The 24,032-nt window shown below is 40.7% G+C and overlaps 1 protein-coding gene across 2 annotated transcripts in view; it reads left to right on the forward strand.

Moving 5' to 3' along the window:
* ldlrad3 (low density lipoprotein receptor class A domain containing 3) overlaps positions 1-24,032 on the forward strand; it is a 70,252-nt gene that overhangs the window by 25,405 nt on the left and 20,815 nt on the right. Inside the window, exons 3-4 of one of the 2 annotated variants that reach the window (XM_054620165.1) lie at positions 9,881-10,006; positions 10,907-11,041. In XM_054620165.1, coding sequence (XP_054476140.1) covers positions 9,881-10,006; positions 10,907-11,041 — 261 coding nt within the window. The remainder of the gene's footprint in view (positions 1-9,880; positions 10,007-10,906; positions 11,042-24,032) is intronic. The other variant, XM_054620166.1, reaches the window with a different exon arrangement.

A 24,032-nucleotide genomic window follows, 5' to 3' on the forward strand; every position in this document is an offset into this window, starting at 1 on the left:
TTTTTTTTTACAGCCCTTAGCTGTGCCTTAAAGCAATAAAAGCCAGATAGCCCATTTAGAGTCTTGCCAAATCTCAATTGCTGAACTCTTCTCGCTATCCACCATTTCCCCATCCCTACCCATAAAGCCCATAAAGGCCATACAAACATAATTCTCTGCCAATTTAAATGAACTTTCTTCCCCAAGCCTCCCCTCTCCCTCACAGCGTGCACCCGTCCTGCTCCCTGCCAGACCCACGGCCCCCAGTTTAGCACCAGCGCAAAACTTAATACCATCAAAGCAAAGGCCGATTACTTCTGTGCGCAGGAATAGTAGCGCATGCATAATTCTACTGTAAGGCAACAGTAATAGTCCGTTTTGATCCTCACTTTTAGTTGGCTTTGATCTCTCTGGTCTGCTGCTCCTCCTCTTCCCCCCCCCCCCGCCCGCCCGTCTCATCCAGAGCTCCACGCAAAGATGAGACTGCTGATGGAGATTGACTTGGAGGCCCCACCACACTGAATGGAAACCTCCATCTCCCCATATATTCATCTCTCTAACTGCCTCGCACTCCCGTTTTTAGACCTCTCTGCGCCCTATCTCATCTGATGATTTTTGGCGTTTGGCTTATAATTTGCTTCACTGAGGCTTTTTATTTTTCAGCTTTTTTCTCTGCCTGAAAAAAAATCTAATGTGGTTTGTCCTCCATTCTGTCACCACATTTTCATTGTTTCTCCTCCAGCAGTCATTTCTCAAACTGTTCTCTCTTGTTGGCAGCTCAGGGAACAGGCAGACTATTCTTGACTAAAAGTTGTGTCCCATGGCATGCCAGCACACATACAGACACTCACAGCCCACATAGTTAAGCTTTGCAGTAATCAATCATTTTCGTTTGTAATGCCTTGATCATTTAAAGTTATTTATACAGGGACATTTCAAGAGGTGTCCTAGACTATATTAATATAATGGGCGGCTGTGGAGAGCAAGGTAGTTCTCCAATCAGAGGGTCGGTGGTTCGATACCCGGCTTCGGCAGTCGATGTGTCCTTGGGCAAGACACTTAACCCCAAGTTGCTCCCGAAGGCTTGCCATCGGTGTGGACTGGATGTTGTATGAATGTTAGTTAGAGTCTGATGGTGGCACCTTGCATGGTAGCCTGTCATCAGTGTGTGAATGGGTGAATGATATGTAATATACTACTGATTGTAAGTCGCTTTGGATAAAAGCGTCTGCTAAATGACTGTAATGTAAATGTAATGTAATATAAATATATTATAGTACACTTTAGTGTTGACATCCCTGTGACTTAGAATAAGTCATACACTACTTAGATGGATGGGTCCTTTGCCCCAGATTCTCATCACTCAATGGCCTTAAACTGCCAGCAACTGTCAGACCTGAAATAATTATATTCCGATGCATTGGATTATTGCATCAACATGAGATACATTAAGTGCTCTTGTTTTATCTAATCACGCAATTTGTGTTTCAGTTTATTACACTCAAATTCACCTCAAGTACTTTCCCATTGAACACATCAGACAAGCAAGACTTTGTGTCTGTTGCTGACACTAGAGGCTTAACTGGTATAGATAAAAGCAAGTTATCATAAAGCATCACACTCAGCCTGCCTCTCCGGTTGTCAGATGGCTATTTGTGTTTGTTGTCGTCGTCTACATTATCTGCACTGGCGTAAGTAGGCCTTATTATGCTCAACTAGATGGCTAGTTGTCAGTCGATATCTCCGGAAACTGCTTTACAAAATTCCCAAGACAAACCTCTAGACTCCATTAGGGGCTCTGCAGGGTCAGACAGACAGGCGGAGGGAGGGGAAGACAAGGGAGTAGGCGAAGGAGAGGAAGTAGCGAGGAGGACTCATTATGATGGTGTAGCAGGAGCTCCGTCTGGATGTCTATTATCTGAGGAGAACACAACGCCTGCAAGCTTTGAGACTGCGGTACAGAATTCTCTGGAAGAGAAATCATAATTAGACACCCCCCTCTAACAAAACACACACTTGCTAACTTGAAAGACAGTTTTTTGACTTAACTTATTCTCCTTCTGTCATTGTGCTACATGATTAGAAGTTATTTTAAATCCATATTGCGAAATACACAGTGTGTCTGGAATATGAGTAGGTGGCCTCCAATTGTCCATCAACGTTGATCTTTGTAGGTTTTTTGACCACTGTTTTTGCTTAACTATATATATATATATATATATATATATATATATATATATATTTATAATAATTAAGCAGGAGCAGTGGGGAAAAAAGCTACAAACATCCATATACATACACACGCACACATACACACACACAATAACTTTATGAATGTGTGAACCTATAGAATTCTCTGGTACATAATTTGCTCCACGATCGGTCTCTATTTTTTTTTACCACTTTTGCACCAGAAGACAGCTGTAGTCAGAGAGTACCTCCCCTGTAAGCCCAAAGTGTGGGCCAGCAGATTGTGCTGATGTGGATATTTCTTTTCCTATGAATACTTATTCAGAGCCTGAGGTAAAGGTCATATGTGGTGACATATCCCTGATGTCGCATTAATGAGATTTTTTGAAACTATGTAGCTAACGGGAAACACAAAGGAGAACAAATCAATTTCGACTTGCTAATTATTTTGGAGGAGCATGGGAAGATCGATTTTCTTTTGAATCTGTATGAAATTTGTAAACTTGAACACAGCTTTGCAAAGCACACTCACTTACATATAGTGAGATTGTATCGGTCCAATCAGTAAGAAAGTGCTTTGCAAGGCCGAACAACACACATGAACTGACGATGACACGGTCTGGCAGAGTTTCATTTTTCACCAGCAGAAATACACTTTTTTTTGTTGATATGACTATCATTTAGTCCAGTGCTATCAGTTTGAGATGAAGTTCAGAATAAAATCATGCAAACCTGGTCTGCATTTGCTCGTCTCTGTCCTTAATTTATTTTACTTGTTTTAGATGTTTGTGTGTCAGAGTCTGCTCTGCCTTTAATGCCAGGAATTGTCTTTCTAAGGGTTAGGGGAATGTTTATTCACTTAAAAAAGACAGTCTTCTCCCTTCCTCCCGAGCCCTGCTGCTCCTCTCTTGTTTGTTTGTTCTTCCAGTCCCCTCTAGCACAAGGGTCAACTTGAGTCATGTAAATACCCTTTATAACAGTCTGAGCTGAGAAAAGATGCGATATCTCCAGCACGAGTCTTATTGCATTAAAGATGCAGCTTATTGTATTACTGTCCTACTGCGCAGGGCCAGGACCCCCCTACAGATCGTTTTAATCAAGTCCAATTTTCTTTATGTAAACCCTGCTTTATACAACATAACTGAATTCCAAATGAAACAATATCAGTAGTCTTTACAGTATCGCCAATACTGAAAATACGCTTCACGCGGGTGTACTTGTATGTAAATGTTTTGGCAGATCTGAGGGGTTTTCAAGTTATGATTCAGAGACAGGCTGCTGACTAATTCCTCACACAAAGAGGTCAAAAGTACCACCCTGCTCTCTGGTGTCCATAACGACAGCCTGGGAGAGTGTTAGACAAAATGGATCCTGACAGAGGAGAGAAGGAGGAGAGCTGACTGAGCTTACTGGGCCTCAGAGCCAGGATTAGCCTCTTTGCCCTTGTCTGGGCCAGGCATGAGCAGGCGAGCGAGGACAGATGTGTAGTGGGGCTGAAAGGGTGAGTGGACATGATGTATGAATCAGGAAGTGGGGAATCAAAGACGGGGGGCCAGAAATACAGTTGGGAGGAAGAGAAAAGACAGTGAAAGATATTTCAAATAAATGTTGTGTTCTAAACTGGTCCTGCAGGCTGAGGCCGTGGCCTCTCTCTGGAGGAATTCATGTATTCAGAATTTTACACCCACTGAATTCTGTGCAAGTTCAACCTTCTTCCAGCTTTTAGCTAGAAGGTTTGTCAGCAGGGCCAGTGACTCTAAAAGATCAACGATCAGAGCACATCAACCACATGGAAGGGCTGCGTATCTCCTCATATTCTGCTCAAAATGTAAAGAAAGTTTGCATGTTTTTAATCAAGGCTAATGGGACCGTTTTTTCACTCGCTCAATATCTAAATGACATTAAATGTAATCTTGGGTTTCCAGTCACAAACAGGATGTTGCTTGTTGATTCCTCCTCTTCTTTAGAGCAATGGTCCCCGACCAGGTGTTTGAGCACAATCTGCCTCCCCAAATGACTCGTTGAATTCATAAGCAATAAAATAACCCAATGCTCAATTCAATGCACTCTAGGGTTTTTTACTGCATCAGCCTTATCGTGCGGGTATAACCAGCAGCTGATGGTAGCCAATGTTAGCACGCTTCAGATGACTACTGCTGCGTAACTGAAGTTACAGAGTCAGTTGGCTAACTTGATGACTCCTCTTTGCTTGACCTACAAATGTTAACATGCACTATAATTCTTTAATTGTCACTTGTGGCCACAGTGGTGCTGGTCAGCAAAAGGTATATAGTCTGGCTTGAAAAATCACCAATGATAGACATATTAAACCTGTGACCTGTGTCACTATGCAATAACATTTGCTGCAACATAACCTATGTGTCATTGGTGTGAGTCCTATATACAGTAGTAGGGACTTTTACTCCTGGCCTGCTTGATTCAATCACTGGGAGACACACAGGAAGGATAGCAAATTGGAGGCACACACACAAGTCTATTAATACCTCATAACAATGAGGGATATAACCGAGTGGAGTTTTCATTGATCCTGTTAGCTCTTTACAACATTTAAAGGAAACATTTCAATTTCAGTGGATTACTGGAATATCATCATAATATTGCTTTCTGCAGTCATAACACAGCCAAAGCCTGGAGCAACATCGATGGTGCTTTTTGTTTTTCTGTGTACTGACCTCCACAAAATACCTATGAGATATCAAGCTCAAAAGAGCCGCTAAATGCTTATCAACAACAAAGTTTTCCTCAACAGCAGGAGTGAAAATAGCTAAAAGGCTCCTGAGGCGGATTGGTTATTATTTAGATATTGAGGCGAACACACAAACACAACACATGTAGGGAAGGGTTTGCTAAGATTAAGAGTGTGTGTTGATTTGATAAGAACAGTGACCAATGCACTGACTTGAACACAAAAAGCCATATACTGCTGACAGATTATGTTTTTGTTCTTCTGTTCACTCTCTGCTTCATTGTACAGAAGTAGTCTTTGCTTTGAGAGTGTGTTTTCATGTGTGACTGTGTGGGTGTGTACATTTAAGAGGACACGCTGGAAGAGAAAAAGCAGGTGGGATTGGAAGACTTAAACTGGAGCATGTCTGGGTTTGCATGTGTTGTTCTAGCCCAGCCCGTAAAAAAAAAGAAAAGAAAAGAGAAAGAAGAAATTGAAGAGAATGTGGTGCACTAATAGCAGGAAAAGCTAGGAAAGCAGAGGAAGGTTTAATAGGACGCAGTCTGGTGCATCCCCATGTGCTTAATGGCTGACTGACCGATGAGCTGCCGTAATTAATACCCAGGAACAAAGATGAAATATTGATAAGCGTCTTACATACAGTCTTTAGTGTGATTCTGTCTCCTGCTGTCTATTTTCCTCGTCTAGTTTGCTCTTTTAGATTGAATGCTATCCTTGTCAGATCGATGATCACAAATTAGCAAAATGAATGCTTCAAAATCTTCAAAGGAATAAGAAATGCGGCCTTGTCAATTTACAATACAGTGTTGGGCGCTACCAGTTCAAACAAGGCAATTTTAGCAGTATGTTGCTTTCTATGATGAATATTGCAGCAGGGCCATTATCTGGCAGATCTCACTCGCTGCTTTCTCATTGTGTGCCCTTGCCTTTCCATCCGCCTCCTTACAGTGAGTTGCTGAATTATTACTGATATTTTGAACATGCGCCCGCTGTATGGTACATGAGCCGCACTTGCTTCCTCGTCTAGCATGAAGTTTGATGGCTCTCACACGACGCCACTGACGCGTAAACACTTGGCCCTTGAGATGAAGGCCTTTCTATAATGTTACAATGCGTCTTTCTGCACACAGGAGGTCATTGCACATGTAGGGGTTAGACAGTGAAACGTACCAAATAATTATTTTGATCTCCAAGCCCTCTAGACTGAAACTATACCCTTGCCCTTCTTGCTTACACCCTGACTTCATTACCTATTGATTTCCTCCCCGAAGAAATGCTCAACAAGGTCAGAGAAACCTTTCAAGTCGTCAGCTGTCTCCACTCCTTCGCAGCCCCTATTCCCCTCCCCTCACTCTACTCGTGCTGTTTTCTTTCTTGTTAGTCTCTTCCTCTCGTCTGTCTCCTCACTTTTGTCAATCATGCATGCCCATCACGACCAAGCCTACCTGTGCCGAACAAGTTCTTCTGTTCTCTGGGGATTTGAGGAGAGGGAGAAAAGGGGAGAAGTGCGGAGAAGAGGAAAGCACTCCGTCTGCAACAGGAGTCATGCTGTCAGATTCAGCCTCACATGAATGCCGAAGCCACAGGGGAGATAAAGACTGTGAAGAAGAGACAAACGGTAGCATTCTGTTTCAAATTTCATTATAGATTATCAAATGATGTTTTGGATTTGAATCTTTATTTTCGTTTTTTTTTTTACTTTAGATGGAAACGTGAGTTTAAATCTATGGAAATATACAAAAAAGGAATGGATTTTTGTATAAATTGTAATGCAGTATTGCAGAAGAAATGTTAGGCAGATGTCAAAATAGGCACCTCAGTGTAGTGTGTGGGTGTCTGTAATTGTGCAGGAGACCGCAAAACAGAGAGAGGACAGAGAGGGAGAGAGAGACAGGGAGAGAGAGACAGAGAGAGAGAGTGGGGGGGGCATATTTATGTGTATGTTTCTGTGCCTTTGTTTGTGTGTCTTCCAACCATGTGTTTCTGTTAGTTAACCTCAAGTAATGGAGCTTGACTGCTAACCATTCGTTTTCATTTGTGCTGCTCAGCTGAACACTGGAACTAAGTTTGGAAGTCGCCCAATACTCTGCCTGCTTTTGGTAAACAACTTAAGGCTCAGAGAAAAGAAAGAAAAGTTGGCATGAGACGAATGTGGTTCAGACCTAAAAAAAAAGTGTTGACAGAAGGGTTCGAGACTGGGTACACTGGATTGTCATGGCTTTGCAGATTAAGATGTGCTGAAATCAAAATGCATTACCTGGATTTGGAGTCCCAGACCTGGAGTGAAAACACCCACCTTCACAGGATCATCAAAGCAAGGGCTTTTTTTTTACCATTTCTTCCAACCTCAACCTGCTCCTTTTAATTAATTTGTCGTCTTCTTGCTCTGAAAACAGCACAACTCAGGCTATAAAGGGCCACACATCCCCAGAATACAGCTAAGCACATTAGCACAATGCTTCCAACCAGCGCTGTCTCTCCCACCCACGACTTTCCCTTCATAAGCTTGCCCTTCGCGTGACTTTTGAGCTAATTTGGAACACAAACACTGGGTCAGATGAATCCTACCAGCAGTAGAAAGTGGTAATGAGGATTCGGATGAGGGAGGGAGTGAATGAGGAATCTCAGAGCAATAACAGATCTGTCCTTCTAGCCAAGCCTGCCAGACAAATAAAAAAAATCCATGTCAGGATACATGTGCATGAAGAGGAGAGAAATGTTGTAATTTCGAAAAAGATACTTTATATTTCCTGAACAGAACATATTTCCTTTATTTTTCAAAATAGGTACAAAACAAAAGAACCTAGAAATAAAAGAAATTAAAGACAATAAAAAGAAATAGAAAGTGTTGTTATTAGTATTATTAGTATTATTATGACATTGCCTTTGTTTTTGGCCAAATTAATTTCAGTTTGCCCCTCCACAGCAGCATGTTTTTGTATCTTTTATTGTATGTGTTTCTGCAGCTCATAGCCATGACTGTTTGTCTCCCTGGACTCTAATGAATGTGATATACCATGCAAAATGAGCTTTGGGTGGTTAGGGCCTCTGCTGTCCAGGTAAACAAAGGCTTCCCAGACTATAGACACAGAGATCAGGGCGCTATCCGGGCTTCCTCCTGCGTTCGGCGGATTACATTTCATCCTGGAGACGGGCGCTCGTGGTTGTTATGCCTAGCCCTCCCCCCCTCGCTGCACATAATCGCCGCAGCTTGAAAGAACTCATAAATCAGCCTACCACAATACATTGTAGAGGGAAAAATGTGCGCCCCTGGCATTTGAGACGGCACGATGCCAACCTATGAGCAGGCCAATTCCACCCTTTGTATTCAGTAGAGAGGAAAAAAACAGAAGGACTGTTTAGTGGCTTGCTTGAGATGTCCAGCATGCCCACTCACTCTCCCACTCTCTGTGTGTTTGAGTGTGTGGGCTGCTCCAGACTTTTGTGGTTCAGTAATGTTTAAAATGTTAGAAATGCTGTTCCCTCACTGGCATTAACTTCTAGTCTTATTACACTGGTATCATTTAATTGTCTCAGCTGTAATTGGTAGCATTTCCTTTCTCTGTCTCCAATAGGGATGCACCGAACCCACTTTTTCAGTCCCGCTACGATAGAGCACCTGAGCTTTGGGTATCGGCCGATACCAAATACTGATCACATTATAACCCATTATACATTATATGAGGTTATGAACATAAATTCATAACCTCACTGTGTGGAAGAGACAGGGATCATTCTTTTATGTGTAAGGCAACATCAGGCTTGACCTAAACTACGATTTCCTAACTTTGTAAAAACATAATGTAACAAATAAATACATAGATATAAAAACTAATTGTTGTTTATTGTCAAAATAATAAATCGTATACCAGCAACTTGAAAAATGCCCACAATTACAATTCAAGTGTAAACCTTTTTAATGCAGCAACAAATTGGTCAAAACTGCAATTCAAGTTCCAGCATATGTTTTATATAGTATATAAACATAGAATTGATTTAAATAGATTGGCCCCATTTGTTACCAATATCGAATATCAATATCTGTAATGGTGCCTCCCTGGTCTCAAATAAGTACAAATACAAAAGGAGTAGCTCTCACACAAAGGTAAAGCTTATGTATTATATTGCACTGGAAGGGATGATATCCATCAGTCAGAGTAAAGAAACTGAGGTCTGAGAGATGATACTGTATTTCACACAGATATGGGTCATTATTATAAACTGTAAATATCAATGGCTGCCGTGCAATGTCTTTTGAATATCTTGTTTTAGTTGCCATTGGGCTTTACAATTCCAACTTCACAGTGATTGAGCTGAAACGAGGTCTTTTATTTTCTGATGTCTTTTTTAAATCCACCTGCAATCCTTTTTTTCTGCTTCTGCCAGGGAAGATCAATGTGTTTGAGTTAAAACTAGGGGCTAGTGCTAAACGGAGGATGCCAGGCTTTGATGTTCTGCAGACTCGTCACTCAGTCTCAGTCAGGCCTGTCCTGGGAGATAACACCAGTGGCCTGCTTAGGCTGATCAATGGCATAATCCATTGAAACACTCTCCCACACGATTTGCTCTCTTTGTCATTGTCATTAACTTATTTTCTTCTCTTATCAGAACTTTGTGCTGAGGATCTTACCCTTTACTTGTCATACTTGGGAGAACATGAAGATAAGCATTATAGAACAAAAACAAGTGCTGAGTTATTAATTGGTCTCTATAACAAAGCAGCTGTTTGACTGTTTGCACTTTGTACAATGGGTAATGGTTTAATGGTTTGCTGTTTGAATGTGAGCACATACAGTTGTGTCTGTAATATAATTATCCTAAAAACATTAAGAAAACCTAGCCGGCCTTAGTGGTGGGTCCCCCCCCTCTTCCATTGTATACCAAGGCCAAGGTTAATTCTCTCATAAAACATAATGTAGTGCATTAAGAATTGCTGCATCATCACATAGATTAATCCATTGTTTTTCTTTCCACCACTTCCCCCAAACCTCCATCTATCTTTAGCTAAGATCAAGTCAAAGTGTGCCCCTACATTCTTCGCCTGCGCTAATGGGGTCCATTGCATCATCGGACGCTTCCGCTGTAACGGCTTCAGTGACTGTCCTGACGGGAGCGACGAGGAGAACTGCAGTGAGTCCCGCATGACAACTACGTTTAAACGTTTAAAACAGATAATAATCTTGGACACAAGGTACGAATGGAAAATGGAGCAAATTCTATTTCCTTTACAATAAAGTTTGAGTCATCGTTATGTGTTTGCATCACTGGTTACTTTAGAGTCTGCACCCTTGGGGATAGCTTTGCCTTTTAGACAGGTTAATACACATATTGAATTGAAATTATGGACAAGAGGAACGCCAGTGTCCAGGTATTGTGTGTATTATCAGGCATATTGTTTTGTCCTAACATGACCCCATGCCTGCGCTCCCATTGGGGACCACGCATCAAGCCGATCGCTCACCATTGTCAGAGGCAGTGTTCCTCGCCTGCAGGGCACCTCGCTCACAAATCTAATCTAGCCATTTAAATGGAACTTTGCTCCACGCTCCCAGCACACACTGCGTCACCACTGTGTAATTGTCTGGATTTTCTCACAAGATAAATCTGCCTCATTTCGCAAAAAGCTAAAGACTAGAACATATGCTAAAGAAAGTGATAGTGCTGGCCAAGATTTTTATTTATTCTTTTAAATTAGATTTTTATCTGACTCCCCAGATTAAATAATTTACTACTGTAACTCACACTGTTTTTAATGTTTTATTTCTGCTCCAAAAATGTTTTTCTCTTAAATTTAATCAAATAAAAGTGATGTAGATGGGATGGGAATTACACAACACAACTTCTCACAAATTGCTCCACTACTGAATAATAATTTAATTTGCTTTTAAATTATTTGTTTATGCTGTGAAGTTTGTTGCTAAGAGTCACTCACACAGTTGTTCGTGTTTCTCAGGTAACTTTGAAACCTCTCACTGTAACCCTCTTTGAGCTAATTCCTGACCCTTGACCTCTGCCCTGCCTCAACCTCAGCAGGCAACCCCTTGGTTTGTTCGGAGGCTCGCTTCAAGTGTCGAAATGGCCACTGTGTGGACCGCAGCTTCTTGTGTAACGGCCAGGACAACTGTCAGGACAACAGCGATGAAGAGCTCTGCCTAACTACAGCAGGTAAGTCATTAACTCAAATGTATGAAATGGTCATGTGTGCTGAATTTAAAGAGGGGATGGAACATCTATCCAGGCACTGAGAATCAGACACGGGCAGACTGAGGACGCTTTAGCGACAAAGGACAGTGTGTTGCAGAGCAGAGATGTTACCTGACCCATTTCCCCAAAATTCAAAATGCAGATACCAGCAAGAGGCGATAAAATACTAAGAAACTTTAATAACTCCTTTGAGCAAATTGGACTGCTGCAGAAAATCGTAAAAGGATACAGCTTATTGAATCGTAAAGCCACAACCAGAATTTTTTTTTTTTCATTAGCGTGTTATGCTTATTAGTTGTAAAAGTTCAGCAGGACTTAAGTATAGAATGCCAAAAGTCATGCAAAAATAGCAATATAGAGTTTGTTTGTAATGAGTAGCAAATAAGAAAGATATAACGATATGAAACAGTTATACCTCACATACATATATGATATGTAAAATATATGCTATGACACTATGTTTCACTTCATAGAGAGCTAGTGTCAGACAGTGAAAATGCATGTGGTCTATCAATACACACTAATAAATTGAATTTAGATTCATAATTTGTGCACAGAATGTGAAGATTTAGATTTGTCTTAGAGTTTGTTTACTTCAGTATTCCAGATGGAGGCACCATATGTACTACAAAAACTGACAATATGTGTTATGATGTATGTGTTTACTATCTCTTAAATAAACTATTCTTTTTGAAGGAGTATAAAAATTGTGAATTTAAGGAGTGACTGTGAAAATGTCTTTAAAAAGCCACATAAAATCATCACCTGTCACTGTCCATGTCGCATGGACTGTTATTAGACACGAATGGTGATGTAGATGATAATCTATTATGAGGAATTTTTAATAAAGTGTAAAAAACACACACACACTAGAAGTCTAGACTCAATGTGTCAGAAATAGCTGCATAGATACCAATTATGGATGAGTTGGATATGCTTTCTCTCCCAGTTTAAAGGGGAAGTCTTGAAATAATAACCTATATATTAATTCACTGTATTTGCTTCATTCAGAGTGCATCCACAACAACAACAACACAAGCATGAACAATTAAAGACTGGGTTGTAACTACTGTCACGTTCATCTGTTTTAACAAACCAGAGTTTGTTTAATTTACATATAATCAGGCCATAATTGGAAATATTTTGCGGGAACTTTGCAGAAGATTTCAGAATAAATGGAAGCTTGTAGATACAATATTTACACCTTTTCTATTAAACTAGATAAAATGATGATGGAGGAGTTGGAAGATTCTGTCACTCAATATGTCACATCATCTGTTATGTCTGAAAACATCACTTAGGGATTGTTTTATGCAGTCTGTTCATAAAGATAAAGCAAGATACAGATACTGACAGATTTGACATTCTGCAGAAGATGTGTGCTGCTGGGAATATATCTCTCTAGGCTTGTTTGACAAACTAACACACACCATTGCATCATTAGTGTAACATTGTGAAATCTAATAGTTTAGCTGACATTGTGCTGACTTTGCAATGTAAGACAAAAAACATTGTTGTCGTCCCTGAGAGCGAGTCTGATGTCTTCTGGTTTAGAGTGTCTTATTCTCTGGCAGGTACCACTTACATTACATCTGGCATGCCGTTGTTATTCCACTGGCAGCTACTCTTCTTGCTGCCACTATGGCACACCAGTCAGCTTCTGTCAACACGTCAGCTTTACTTCCACTGGCAAGGCAACATGATTTCTCCCAGCAACCCTGAAGTTCATAAAATCCCGGCTAAGCATATCTGGACCACGCTGTTTTTCTTCTGTTCAAAAAAATCTTATGCATCCCTATCCTTCTGTAGGTGTTGCTGTCACACTGATTTACTCTTTCAGAAATAACAAAACAGGCTCAGAAAAAACTGTCAGTATCTATAGCCCACAAGCAGTAATGTTATTACCAATGCCGAGATAGTCGAAGTCAGCAGAAAGTTGATCGAAACTCAAGAGGCAAAACGTGTCTGATAAACAGGGAAGTAGCTCTGTGTCAGTCTGACATTAGACTTCAGAATATGAACAAAGTAAATCCTGGTGAAAACAACACCATTTATTCCTCTAAAATATCTAAAACTGTTTATTGTATTCCTCGGCTGTGAAAAATAGCTCTGATCCGACGCTAGTGACGAACTACAGATCGGATAATGGTCCCAGGAGATAATTATTCTGCTCGTTATAATTTAGCCCGCTAATGTATTATTTCCCCACAAATCTAAATTTCTGAAGTTAGCATTAATGAATCTTCTATTTTTGTTACCTAATTAGGGGAGATGATTAAGTTTAGTTTTTGTTCTTTTTTTTTTGTTCTTTTTTTCTTGTGTAGTTTGCAAAGAGAGAACAAAATAAATGGTCCATCCATCATCGCTAGGTCATCCTTCTCAGGCTCCATTCAATGCAGAGTCACAGAATGCTGAATAGAGCCGTATAGTGATGCAGAAATATTGATTGATATCTGTGTCCACTGAACTCCATTTCCTCGTTGACAAGTGAATAATACCAACTCCAGTGCTGGGATAATGTATCTGTGTGTTGTTATGGCGTCTGAGGCCTTGTGTTGGATATTGTATGAACAGCCAGCTGTTTGCAGAAAACCTAATCTGGCACATAACATTTTTAATCTTAGTGCGTTCTGATATTTAATTTTGTACAATTATTATACTCCACTTCCAGTAAGAAAGTGTTCTGCCTAGCAGCAATTTTATTAAATTAAATGGCTTGCTATGGTCGACTGAGAAGCTGCTCAGACTGCCCCCATTTTTAAAATGTTCTAAGGTATCTAACGATAGAGTACTAAGTTATATATTTTTCTTGTCATAAAAATGCCTGATTTTTCAGCTATCCAGCAGAGTAGTGTGCATGTTTTCAGTTTGGATTCCACAAAAATGTACTAGTGCAAGAATGTGTATAGTCCCAAGACTCCCTGTCAGCACAGATTGTATAGTATTTATGTAAATACCCAAATGTTCTCACACTAATTTGCAGCTTGTGTAGCGCTGCATAGCGTACAAGTTTTGTGAGCTCCGTGTTGACCTTCAGAACACATCAAGAAAGAGCAGCTTGGTTGTTTTTTTTCTTTGTGTTTTTTTTCCCTTTATTTATTTTTTATCATCAGCCTCTGCGCTTCGGAGGGAGTGGAGGCATCGCTGCGGTTTGACTCTTTGCAGTTCTTTCCTGTATGAACGCACACACACACATACACTCAACTTTCATTCTGCTCTGACTTTGCCTCTCTCTATAATAAGCAAGCAGAGACCTGCAGGTGACAGATAAGGCATACAATATCCGTTCCAAGCCACCTGAGCACAGCATCTCCATCCTCACTTTCTCCCCTGCCCTGTACCTCCTCCTCTGTTCAAATTTTCTTCCTCCTCCTTACCCATAATTACTTGCTTCAGTGTCTCCACACATCCTTGATTTGAATAGTCTAGTGAGAGATCAGTGCGCAGCCGGTCAGCGGACAGATCATCACGGCATATATGACGTAGGAGGTGTAGGATAATTAGATCCACAGAAGCAGCACCATGCTCTTGGCTTCTTTATGCCTCCAGTGCTTTTATTTCCCATTAGAGGGACTTCAAACAATTTGCTACAGTTGGACACAAACAGCAGCACAGAGCCGCTCTTTATCATTTATCGTTTTATTTGATGGGTAATTGATTTTTGAAATAGCAGAGAGGTGGCAAAGTGGCAAACAGTGCAATGTAACAACACACAATCTTCTATAAATGCATTGGTGCAATCATCGCACAGTGAGATAGAAGGGTTGGGATGGGGAGCCTGTAACGGATAACAGAGATAAAGAAATGGAAAGCACACCACATAAACATAATATAGTGAACCAGAAAAGGAGTCAAGAAAAGCAATAAATATCAATGGGCAGGAAGATGGAGGCACGCAAAGAGAGACAGGTGATTTGGTAGAGAAAGGCAGGGATTTGGATAGAACTGAGCGAGGGGTAGCGATAAGCCTGGAAGGATGAGAGCAGCATCCAATTCAAGAAGAGCCCTGAGGCCAAGCAATGTAACTCAGGAGACAGAAATGACATGAAAGCAAGTTTTGCAAAGCTGAGCTTCCCATTGCTCTCCCTGGTCTGCCAGGCTGCTCATAGCAGAGGATGGAGCGCATGTTTGCCTCTGCAAAGAATTGTTGTTGAAACATCGCCCCGGGGCTCACAGGATTTGGCCAGATGCTGGGGGGAGCCCTCGCAGAGAACAAGAGAGCCACTCTGCATATCCAAAGAAGCATGTGCATGAGTGCATGAGCACATGAGCACACACACACACACACACACACACAGAGGCACAGTGCAATCTGACGATGATTGTTCTGCATATTTAATTGCAAAAAATAACTCAGCAACCTCCAGAAGAAACTTCCTGAAGGTCGCAGGGCTGACGAGTTTAAAGACTCAGTATAAAAGTGACGAGCATAGAAGTTGAAACTTTTTTTTAAAGTGGCTGAGCATCCCCTTGGAGTCATTTAAGAAATGTAATTGATTTAAAATGAACACATCAGCGGCTCTCATTATGCATTAATTAACACAAGTAGACAAAAGAGAACCCTATGGTGTGGTGACTGTGGGAGAGTGTGGTGATAGTGATTCATCTCACATTTCATCCATCTCAGAGAAGCTTCATCTTGGTCTTTTTCCTACCTGAAGTTGTTCTGAGAGAGGAAAATAACAGAGTGAGGTGAAGTGTAAGTGGTGTTAAGGTCGTACGTAGGGCTTGAAGATGATTTGAGGGCATCAAAAGCTCCCCAATGACTTTGTGTGTTGTAGAAGATAAGGTATGCTTTTTGTAGTCACAAGCATCATATGTGTTTGTTTTGGTTGCATCTTTTGTTTTTGGTGGACAACACACACATATGTCTAAATTATTTTATGTTCCTGTGTATTAAAACTGTTTGTGTGAAGCTTTGATGATAAGGTTCTCCAATCCTGCTTTAAGTTTCACAATGAGCTGTAGCTTCTTAAACATCACATGAGGATGACCTTTCACTGCTCAAGGCCAAGAGTAATCATTGGCCTCAGAGAACTGTCAGTCAGTGAGAGATGTTGGGCAGCAAGCTGACAATTAACATTAGTCTGCTACATGAGTAAACTGTAAACTCCTCGAGACTATTTACTTTTAATATCAGTCCAATAATTGGAGAAATAAAAGGCAGAAAAAGTCCTTAAACTCTTGGAGAATGCACTTCCTGCGGCTCACAAGTACTTTTAAACCATCATAACATCAATTAGGCTTCTTCTTTGAACAAAAGGGGCAACATCAATTCTCTAAACTATGGTTTAGAAATTTTGACATTCACGACACATCTTGGAATGCATTTATTTTGTTTGTTGGAACCACCCATTTACATATGATTTAAATTACAATGCATTGTAAACAAAATTGTTTATAGTCTGTCTGCTGAACGGTCTCTTGCATCACTCTTACAACTACAGAAGCACACCCAAGGGTAGACCTTTGTTTACACTCTGCCACAGATTTTGGAAGTGTACCTGCCACTACACATTCTTTTCATTTCTTTTATTAACAGTGACCCCATCAGAGTAATCATTGGCCTCGAGGTCCTCAGAGAACTGTCAGTCAGAGAGATATGTTGGGCAGCAAGCTGACAATTAACATTAGTCCGCTACATGAGTAAACTGTCAAAACATTGGCAGACGACATTACCCTTGACCCTGATTGGTTTGATGAAAATTATACCACACACTAAGCGATGTCCAAGATCTGCAAAATGAAGTGTCAGCACATGACTGTGTGTAATTAAACTTGCCAGGTTCTTTTGTACATTTTGATAAGCCTGTCAGCGAGAATTACTTGTGTCACAGCGATTGTCAAGGGAATTTGGCTTTTTGTAACAATTGCTGTCCAACTAAAACATTAATATGACCATGAGCTTTATTTCAACCGCCATTGCAAACGCTGCAAATAGTTTTTAACCTCCTGGTTTATGTATGTAGCGCTGCTTTCCGAGAAGTTAAATCCTTCATTTTAGACTCCAGGGATGCTCCCCTCCCACAGAGAGTAATCTGCAGCTTTCTATTTGTTATGTCCTCCTAAGGCTGTGTAAGAACTACTGGATAGATCCACTAGCGCTGCATCTGCTGTTTTGCATAAGCAGTACGTATTCAACAACCTCACTTCACAGCCCTGCCATTTACAGGGCCAATAAACACCAGCTATTCAGACGGGGCTGTATATACATTGACTGTCTGCTGACATCCAGCAGTAAGTCCTGCCTCTCCATTAGCGTCCCCAGTAAACTAGACATTAATATATAGTGTCAGTCTGATATAGAAAGAATAAAGAATGTCATAGTGATTAAGAGTCCCTCAGTATGTATTCACTGTTGATATCCTTTTAGCTTGCTAATAGTTTTTCACACAGCCATGTCCTCCCCCAATGATTGCTGCCGGACTTTGTGCCCAAATAATTCAGGTGCTATAGATTAAAATGACAAGTTAATCCATTGTGAATTTTTGCGGTAGAGACGTGTGTGAAGCTGAGATGTTGGTCTGTTCATGCCCTTCGTCAGTAGCACTCAGAACGCTGGCAGAGAGACAAAGGTGTGGGAGGCAGCGTGAAATGGCGTAGGGGAATATAATGGCAGTAGACTGAGGTGTGGGAGTTGAATGTAATAGTGCCAGTTTATCAGAGCCAACGCACACTTGTCAGGCACAAATAGGGGAGGTTGCACGTGTCACCGCCCATGGATTTGAACTCTGGGAGAGTTTCAGGTTTTTTGCTTTTGTTAGCCTTAAGCATGTTCACAAAGCAGCGTTGAAGGGGCTCTCGGCTGTTGGTCCACAGGAGAGAAAGGCCAAGCAGTTGGCAAGATGTTGTTAGCTGCCGCTGGCAACATTGAACTGAGGGGGTACTGCTTCCTATTTCTGTAATTTAAATTGTAGATTCAATTGTTTTTCCATAATAGGCAGAGTGCATTATAACTTTGGAGGTGTGGCAGTAGCATTTAGCATCTATGCGGTTGTTATCCATAGGTTCTCATGGATTACATTCGTCCGACCATCTGTTGTGTGTGTGTTTTTTTCTTTATCTGAGAATATATTCTCACTTGTTTCATATTTTATTTCTAGTCATCCGTTCCCTCCCTCCCTCCCTTCCCCCAGTCCCTCCCACTCACCAAGGCTAAGTGTCAGTTCTTTCAGAGCTGCTGTTGTTTGAGGACCTCGATGCCATTAGCTATGGCCACACGGGAGGACGGGGGGGACGGGTGGGCGGGGGGGGTACACTCAAAGGACCAGAGTCTGCGTGAACCATCCCCGTCCTTGAATCAGGACCAGACAGCCATTGCTGTTCAGGCTCCCGTAAATTAAAAAACCTTTCCCTCCTAAACCTATCGTCATTCAGTCACCATGGTGATGGTGGTCAAGTGACGACCTGCACCCACAGACATTTGGAGGAATTTCACTCCGAACAATAGGCTCCACTGTTGCTATTGGTTAGATTTGTACCTTGAGTGAGGGGGCTTTTTTTCTCTCTCTGTGTGTTCATTTATTCTGGTTGCGTGGGTGTAGAGGTGATTGTTCTCCATCACTTCTTGTAGCCTTTCTTACTACAATTCTACTTTAACAGCTTACTGGATGGTTGAGTCCAAAGAAAGTACAGGTTCTCCATCATTAAATAATAATATACTACAAGTGTCAATCTTTTGTTTGTGTGGGCTTAGTCCATGCACCAGCAAAAAAAAAAAGAAAATTATGATAAATGATCTGATTTTGAACCTTTAGATTACTTAAGTAGCACTGTAAAATGTAAAACCTCCAAAAGGACAAAACCAAGGTCATCAGCTCACTGATTTGTGCTTCTACGAGCATCACATTTGCATCAGTGTTTTATGTGTTTTCCTGCTCCATCGACACTTGGCTTAAGAGACGTTCCCCTCTCTGGCCCCTCAGTACACACTCACTGGTTGGCTGACAGCAGAAAGGAGGTGAGATCTCTATGTATGTGTTTGTGTGAATGGGGCTCCCTCTGTCTAAGCCTTTTCATTCTCTGCATCTAAAGCATTTCAGTCATTAAGCGTACCTCCACTCTTTTCACAATACACTAGCTATTTTAGAGAATCTTGCCTGCCTACTCTGAGGCTCAAAAGGCCAATTAACTTTCTTGAACAATATCACATTAAAGAAAGACCAAGAGGTGGTGTTAAGGCTGCACCAGAGCTGCTATTGACTGCTCATTAGTCACCCTGCTAAAGTCCTCAAAGACGTACTTTGACTACTTCTTTGAAAAAGTTAAGAGATTAATAATGAAGTCCTTAATAGGTTCAGCGTGAAGTAAAAAGAACTTAAAAGGAAAATTTAATCACTTCTTGTTTTGGGTTTCTCTTAGAAATGTTTCTGTAAATTTGCACAAGAGAATTTTTTTTATTTTTTTTATCTCTGCTGGCCCAAGAGAAGTAAAAATGCTGTTTTTGCATTTTTTAAATTGCTTTAAGTTAAAAATGGAGAAAATTATGAAACCAGAGCGAAGAAGTGCACTGAATATGATTTCATTCTCTCAGATAGCTTTGATGAATGTTGGAGAAATTTAGATGCAGTACTTCCAAGAGATGGTTATGTGCCCAGAGCTCAATTTAACTTCCCCCACACAATGTTTTTGACCATATTATCTTTTCTTCAGGCATGTCTAATGCAGCCATCCATAAGTAGCAGAGGCACTTTAAAGCATTACAACTCTAGTCTGCCTCACAATATTGCAGAAAGACTGGAGTATGAATATAAAATATGAGTAAACACTGGCATCAGGTGCATCTTATCAAAATAAGTGGCTCCATAAATTCTACTCATTGCAAGGGGTTTGGATGATTAAACATTTTTTTCTCGCTGAATACTGCATTACCTTTTCATGCATGATTTCTTCATGGTTACCTGACTTGTAACTAATTCAGTATTAAATATTACAAGAAGGCAGCTTTATCCCCACATGCATCTACAGAAGTGGCAATGCACCAAAATGGTGCCTAGCTATTAGGAGTAAACTGATGGACACCCTCGAGTGATGCATTACGTGTCAGTCAGCTCCCTCTATAATGGGCCGGGTTATTTTCTGCAAATGCTTTTTCTGCCAATACTGTAAGTGTGCATTCAGCCATGATATGGTTGAGCCGAAGGAGTCGCTCGACAGACAAGGAGCCATGCCAATTATACATGGTGTGATAGACTGCAGATATTTGTTTAGGTGGCGAGAAAGATGACTCTGTAATGGTGTGTGTGTGTGTGTGTGTGTGTGTGTGTGTGTGTGTGTGTGTGTGTGTGTGTGTGTGTGTGTGTGTGTGTGTGTGTGTGTGTGTGTGTGTGTGTGTGTGTGTGTGTGTGTGTGTGTTTTGGAGGTGTGAGCGTCCATATATGTGTTTGTTGTGCATGTATCCATCAGGGAAATGCAAAAAGAAGGACGGCTTTAGTGGAACGGAAGAAAAAGAAGAGTGCCCTGGAAAGAGGAAAGAGGGATTGCATGTCAGAGTGTGTGAGAGGTAGAAATGTTAGGGGATGGTTAGAGGGGTGAGGGGTTTAATATGGGATCAAAAGAAAGAGAGCAAAATGTGAGTGTGAAGAAAACGAAGCGGAAGAAGGATGGAAAGCACATGGGAGAGAGTGATAGAGAGCGAGAGGGAAGCTGATGGAGATGAGGGATTAGGGAGAGTGGCAAAGCCATTGAGGGAAAGAAAAAAAAGATAAAACCATCTGGATTCATTGTGTAAAAAGACAGGGAATCAAGGGGGAGCACAAAGAAGCGGAGGGAAAAACGGAGATGGAAACAGTAGCTGGGGAAGGGGTCATGAGTGCTGGTAGAGGGAGAAAAAACACTAAAGACAGGTGCTGAGTGGAGGAAAAGATTAGAAGGTAAGCAGAAAATAGGGTATCTGCAGAGATGGGGGTGATCTCGCAGAAACCTTTGAAACAGGTGAACGTGAGTGATCAGGTTGAGTTGATTGAAGTCGTGCCACAGTGGTGAGGTGGGAATGAAACGAAGCAGGGCAGATAAAAGAAGAGAAAATGTAGGGATGAAAACAGCAAACAACATGGAGAGCAGGATTGTGAGTGATGACGAGAGAGTGGAGGGAGTAGGGAAAAACAACAGGATATGAGATTTTGAAGGAGGTCTTATTTGGAGCTCAGAGATTGAAGAGGGGGCTTAGATTAGTCCCTGCATGCAACAGTGCCCTCATTCATGGTAATTACTGGATTCTGCACCATCTTTCTCAATTGCTGCTTTGTCTTTCTTTTTCTTATTGCTCTCTCTCATCCGTCTCTCTGACTCATGTGTCATTAACCTCCCATCTACTTGTTCTCAGTTTTGGCATTTGGCTTTCATCTCCCCCCTTTTCATATCACTTCTCTTTACCATTTCACCTCCTCAAGCCCCACTGTCTTGTCTCCTCTCATCATGGACTTTCTCCTCTCGCCACTGTTCTTTTGCTCTTGCTTCCTCTGGCAGCCTGTGGTCGTTATGTTCAGATGGGCAAGGCTTGCATGCAATGCTTCAGATGATAACAACACTCTGTTCCTGCTCTGGTGTTTTTTTTCTGTGTTTTCACCATCCCCTCTAACACCCTGCTCGTCTTTTTTTCTCTGCCTCGCCCATTTTTCCTCTTTATGTTGTTCTCATTGTTTGATACAGTCATATGGACCCCCACATGCTAGAGGCATGTTAACACCGTGCTGGTGAGAGGCAGGGGAAAGGGAGAGAAAAGCGGCAAGGGATAGCAGAATACAGTGAACAATAGAAAGAGATTTGTGTGGTGGATTTCACCTTTGGTCCTCCTCTTAAGCCGCTTTGTTTGGTGGATAGAATGCACAAAAAGCAAGGACAAGTGAGCCTCCAGGACAGATCTATGGTATACATATCCGAGCTGCTGGGTTGTTCAAATTACATTATACGGTTGAAGCAGCGATGCAGAGAGGGAAAAAATATTTGATGAACAAAATGCATTGCTCTCAAAACCCAATTATTGTTACATTCAAATTAAAAGCTGATTCTTACCTAAGACAATTATTAATAAAATACAAATGTTTTGTTGATTGATATGGAATTAATAAACAACATGAGCCCCTATGAAAGTGATATTGACAGTCAGTATAGTTTATCAATGTTTATTTGCCCCCTTTTTACAGTACATGGGAACATTGACAGATAGATAGGTTTTCACATTAAGCTGAACATATACCATCTGAAGCATTGGTTAACGGATAAGTACTGATTACTTATCACTGATGAGTCTTCCACACTGCTTCAATTTCTTATCCGAAAGATAAATTGCAAGCTCCCTCGAGTCTTAGATAAGCTCAGATCTTAGGGCATGTAGCAATCCATGTAGCATGTATATCAATTTGCTGCCTTCTGTGAAACATTGGAACCTGGGTTCTGATTACAAAAAGAGGTTTTTAGTGACATTTTAGACAGAACTAATGGATGAATTCTTAAACAACTTCACAACCTGATTCACTTGTATGTTTATTAGCTGAGTTTGCAGTTTGATGATTAATCGGGTAAAGATATTGATATTTCTTGGCTGATTTATCTTAACCTATCTAAAACCTTTGGTGGGCTACTGTTTTAGATGTTTTTATTTTAATTGACAGTGGAGAAGAATCATCAGTAACATTAGAACCACAGTCAGAAATCATTTAACGCAGCACAGTTAATGATGATTGCTTGGTGTTAATGCTTGGTGTTGGAGGAGCTGAATATACAGTTGTAATACATTTGCAAAACTGGTGGTCCTGGCTAAGTATTTCAGTTGAAAAAATGTAAAAGGAAAAAAAGCTTCTCTCATGTTTTATAGCTGTTTATCATTCTGTTATATACGTTTTCTTTTTTCTATTGCTTGCTTCTTCTTTATATATATGTTTAATTAGATTTACTCACATAAACAAAAATGCTCTTTGAGATTTCCTCTGTTGATTGTTGATGTTTAACAACTTCTTGGCTTTCCATAAAAGTGTGTTGGAGTATGTGTGTGTGTGTGTGTTATGGGACGTGGATGGCACTTCAAGTGTTACCTCCTCTTGTCGACATTATTGGTAATTTGAATGTGCATTTGAGCAATTGATGCACCAGCCTTTGGTCAGTTGTTTGTGTGTCAGTTGATTGAGTAACAATGCAGTAGAGCATTTTCATACAATATAAGAGAAAAGAACTCACTGCACAGGTAAGCTACCTCTGTAAGGGGATACCAAAATAGAGTGAAATTTCTGCCCTCTATGAGAAATTCTTACAGCTGACATCCAGATAAGTGGGTTCCGAAACAAGCCTCATTGCCAACATGAATCTCAAATGAAAGTGTATTGAAAGGTTTTTTCTGCATAATTTTTACATTTCGAAAAAATTTCTGTCTTTCAGATATTTAAATAAGCAGAAAAATAACACAGAGACCTTTTTTTCATCATGGTTATTGACTCTCCTTGCCTGTAAAAGCACCTCACAGTGGCTATAATGTGCACTTATTTACACTTTCAATTTTGAAAAAGCTGTTTATGGAATTTGCTTTGAATGGGCTGAGCTATAGATGATTTCCTTGCAGACCAATCGAAATAGATGTGTATGTTTAGACCAACTGGGTGTATTCCTGAGGGACGGCTTTCGTGTTTTATAGTTGCTAGCCTAGTTTCTCAAAGCAGCATGCTCCAGCTCTGCCAGTCTACTGGGAAATATTTCAGCTGTGTTTATTCACAAAAGTGAACAGGGCTGTGATTTTCTCTTTTTTTCCTCATCAAGTTTCATTTCTCTCTTGAACCATCAAAAGTAATATATTAATGTTTTAAACTCATATCACCCCCATTTGTTACTAATGATGCAGGGTTTTCTTCTGATTAATCAGTTAGACTAACTTAACTTAAACTGTTCAAAGTTAGCCCAAGTCTGACAATGTTGACCTGTTCTGGTTTTTTTCTCTATATAGCATTTTTTACTGGTATTTAAT

Source organism: Anoplopoma fimbria, chromosome 19 (genome assembly GCF_027596085.1).
Source record: "Anoplopoma fimbria isolate UVic2021 breed Golden Eagle Sablefish chromosome 19, Afim_UVic_2022, whole genome shotgun sequence".
NCBI classification, from domain to species: domain Eukaryota; kingdom Metazoa; phylum Chordata; class Actinopteri; order Perciformes; family Anoplopomatidae; genus Anoplopoma; species Anoplopoma fimbria.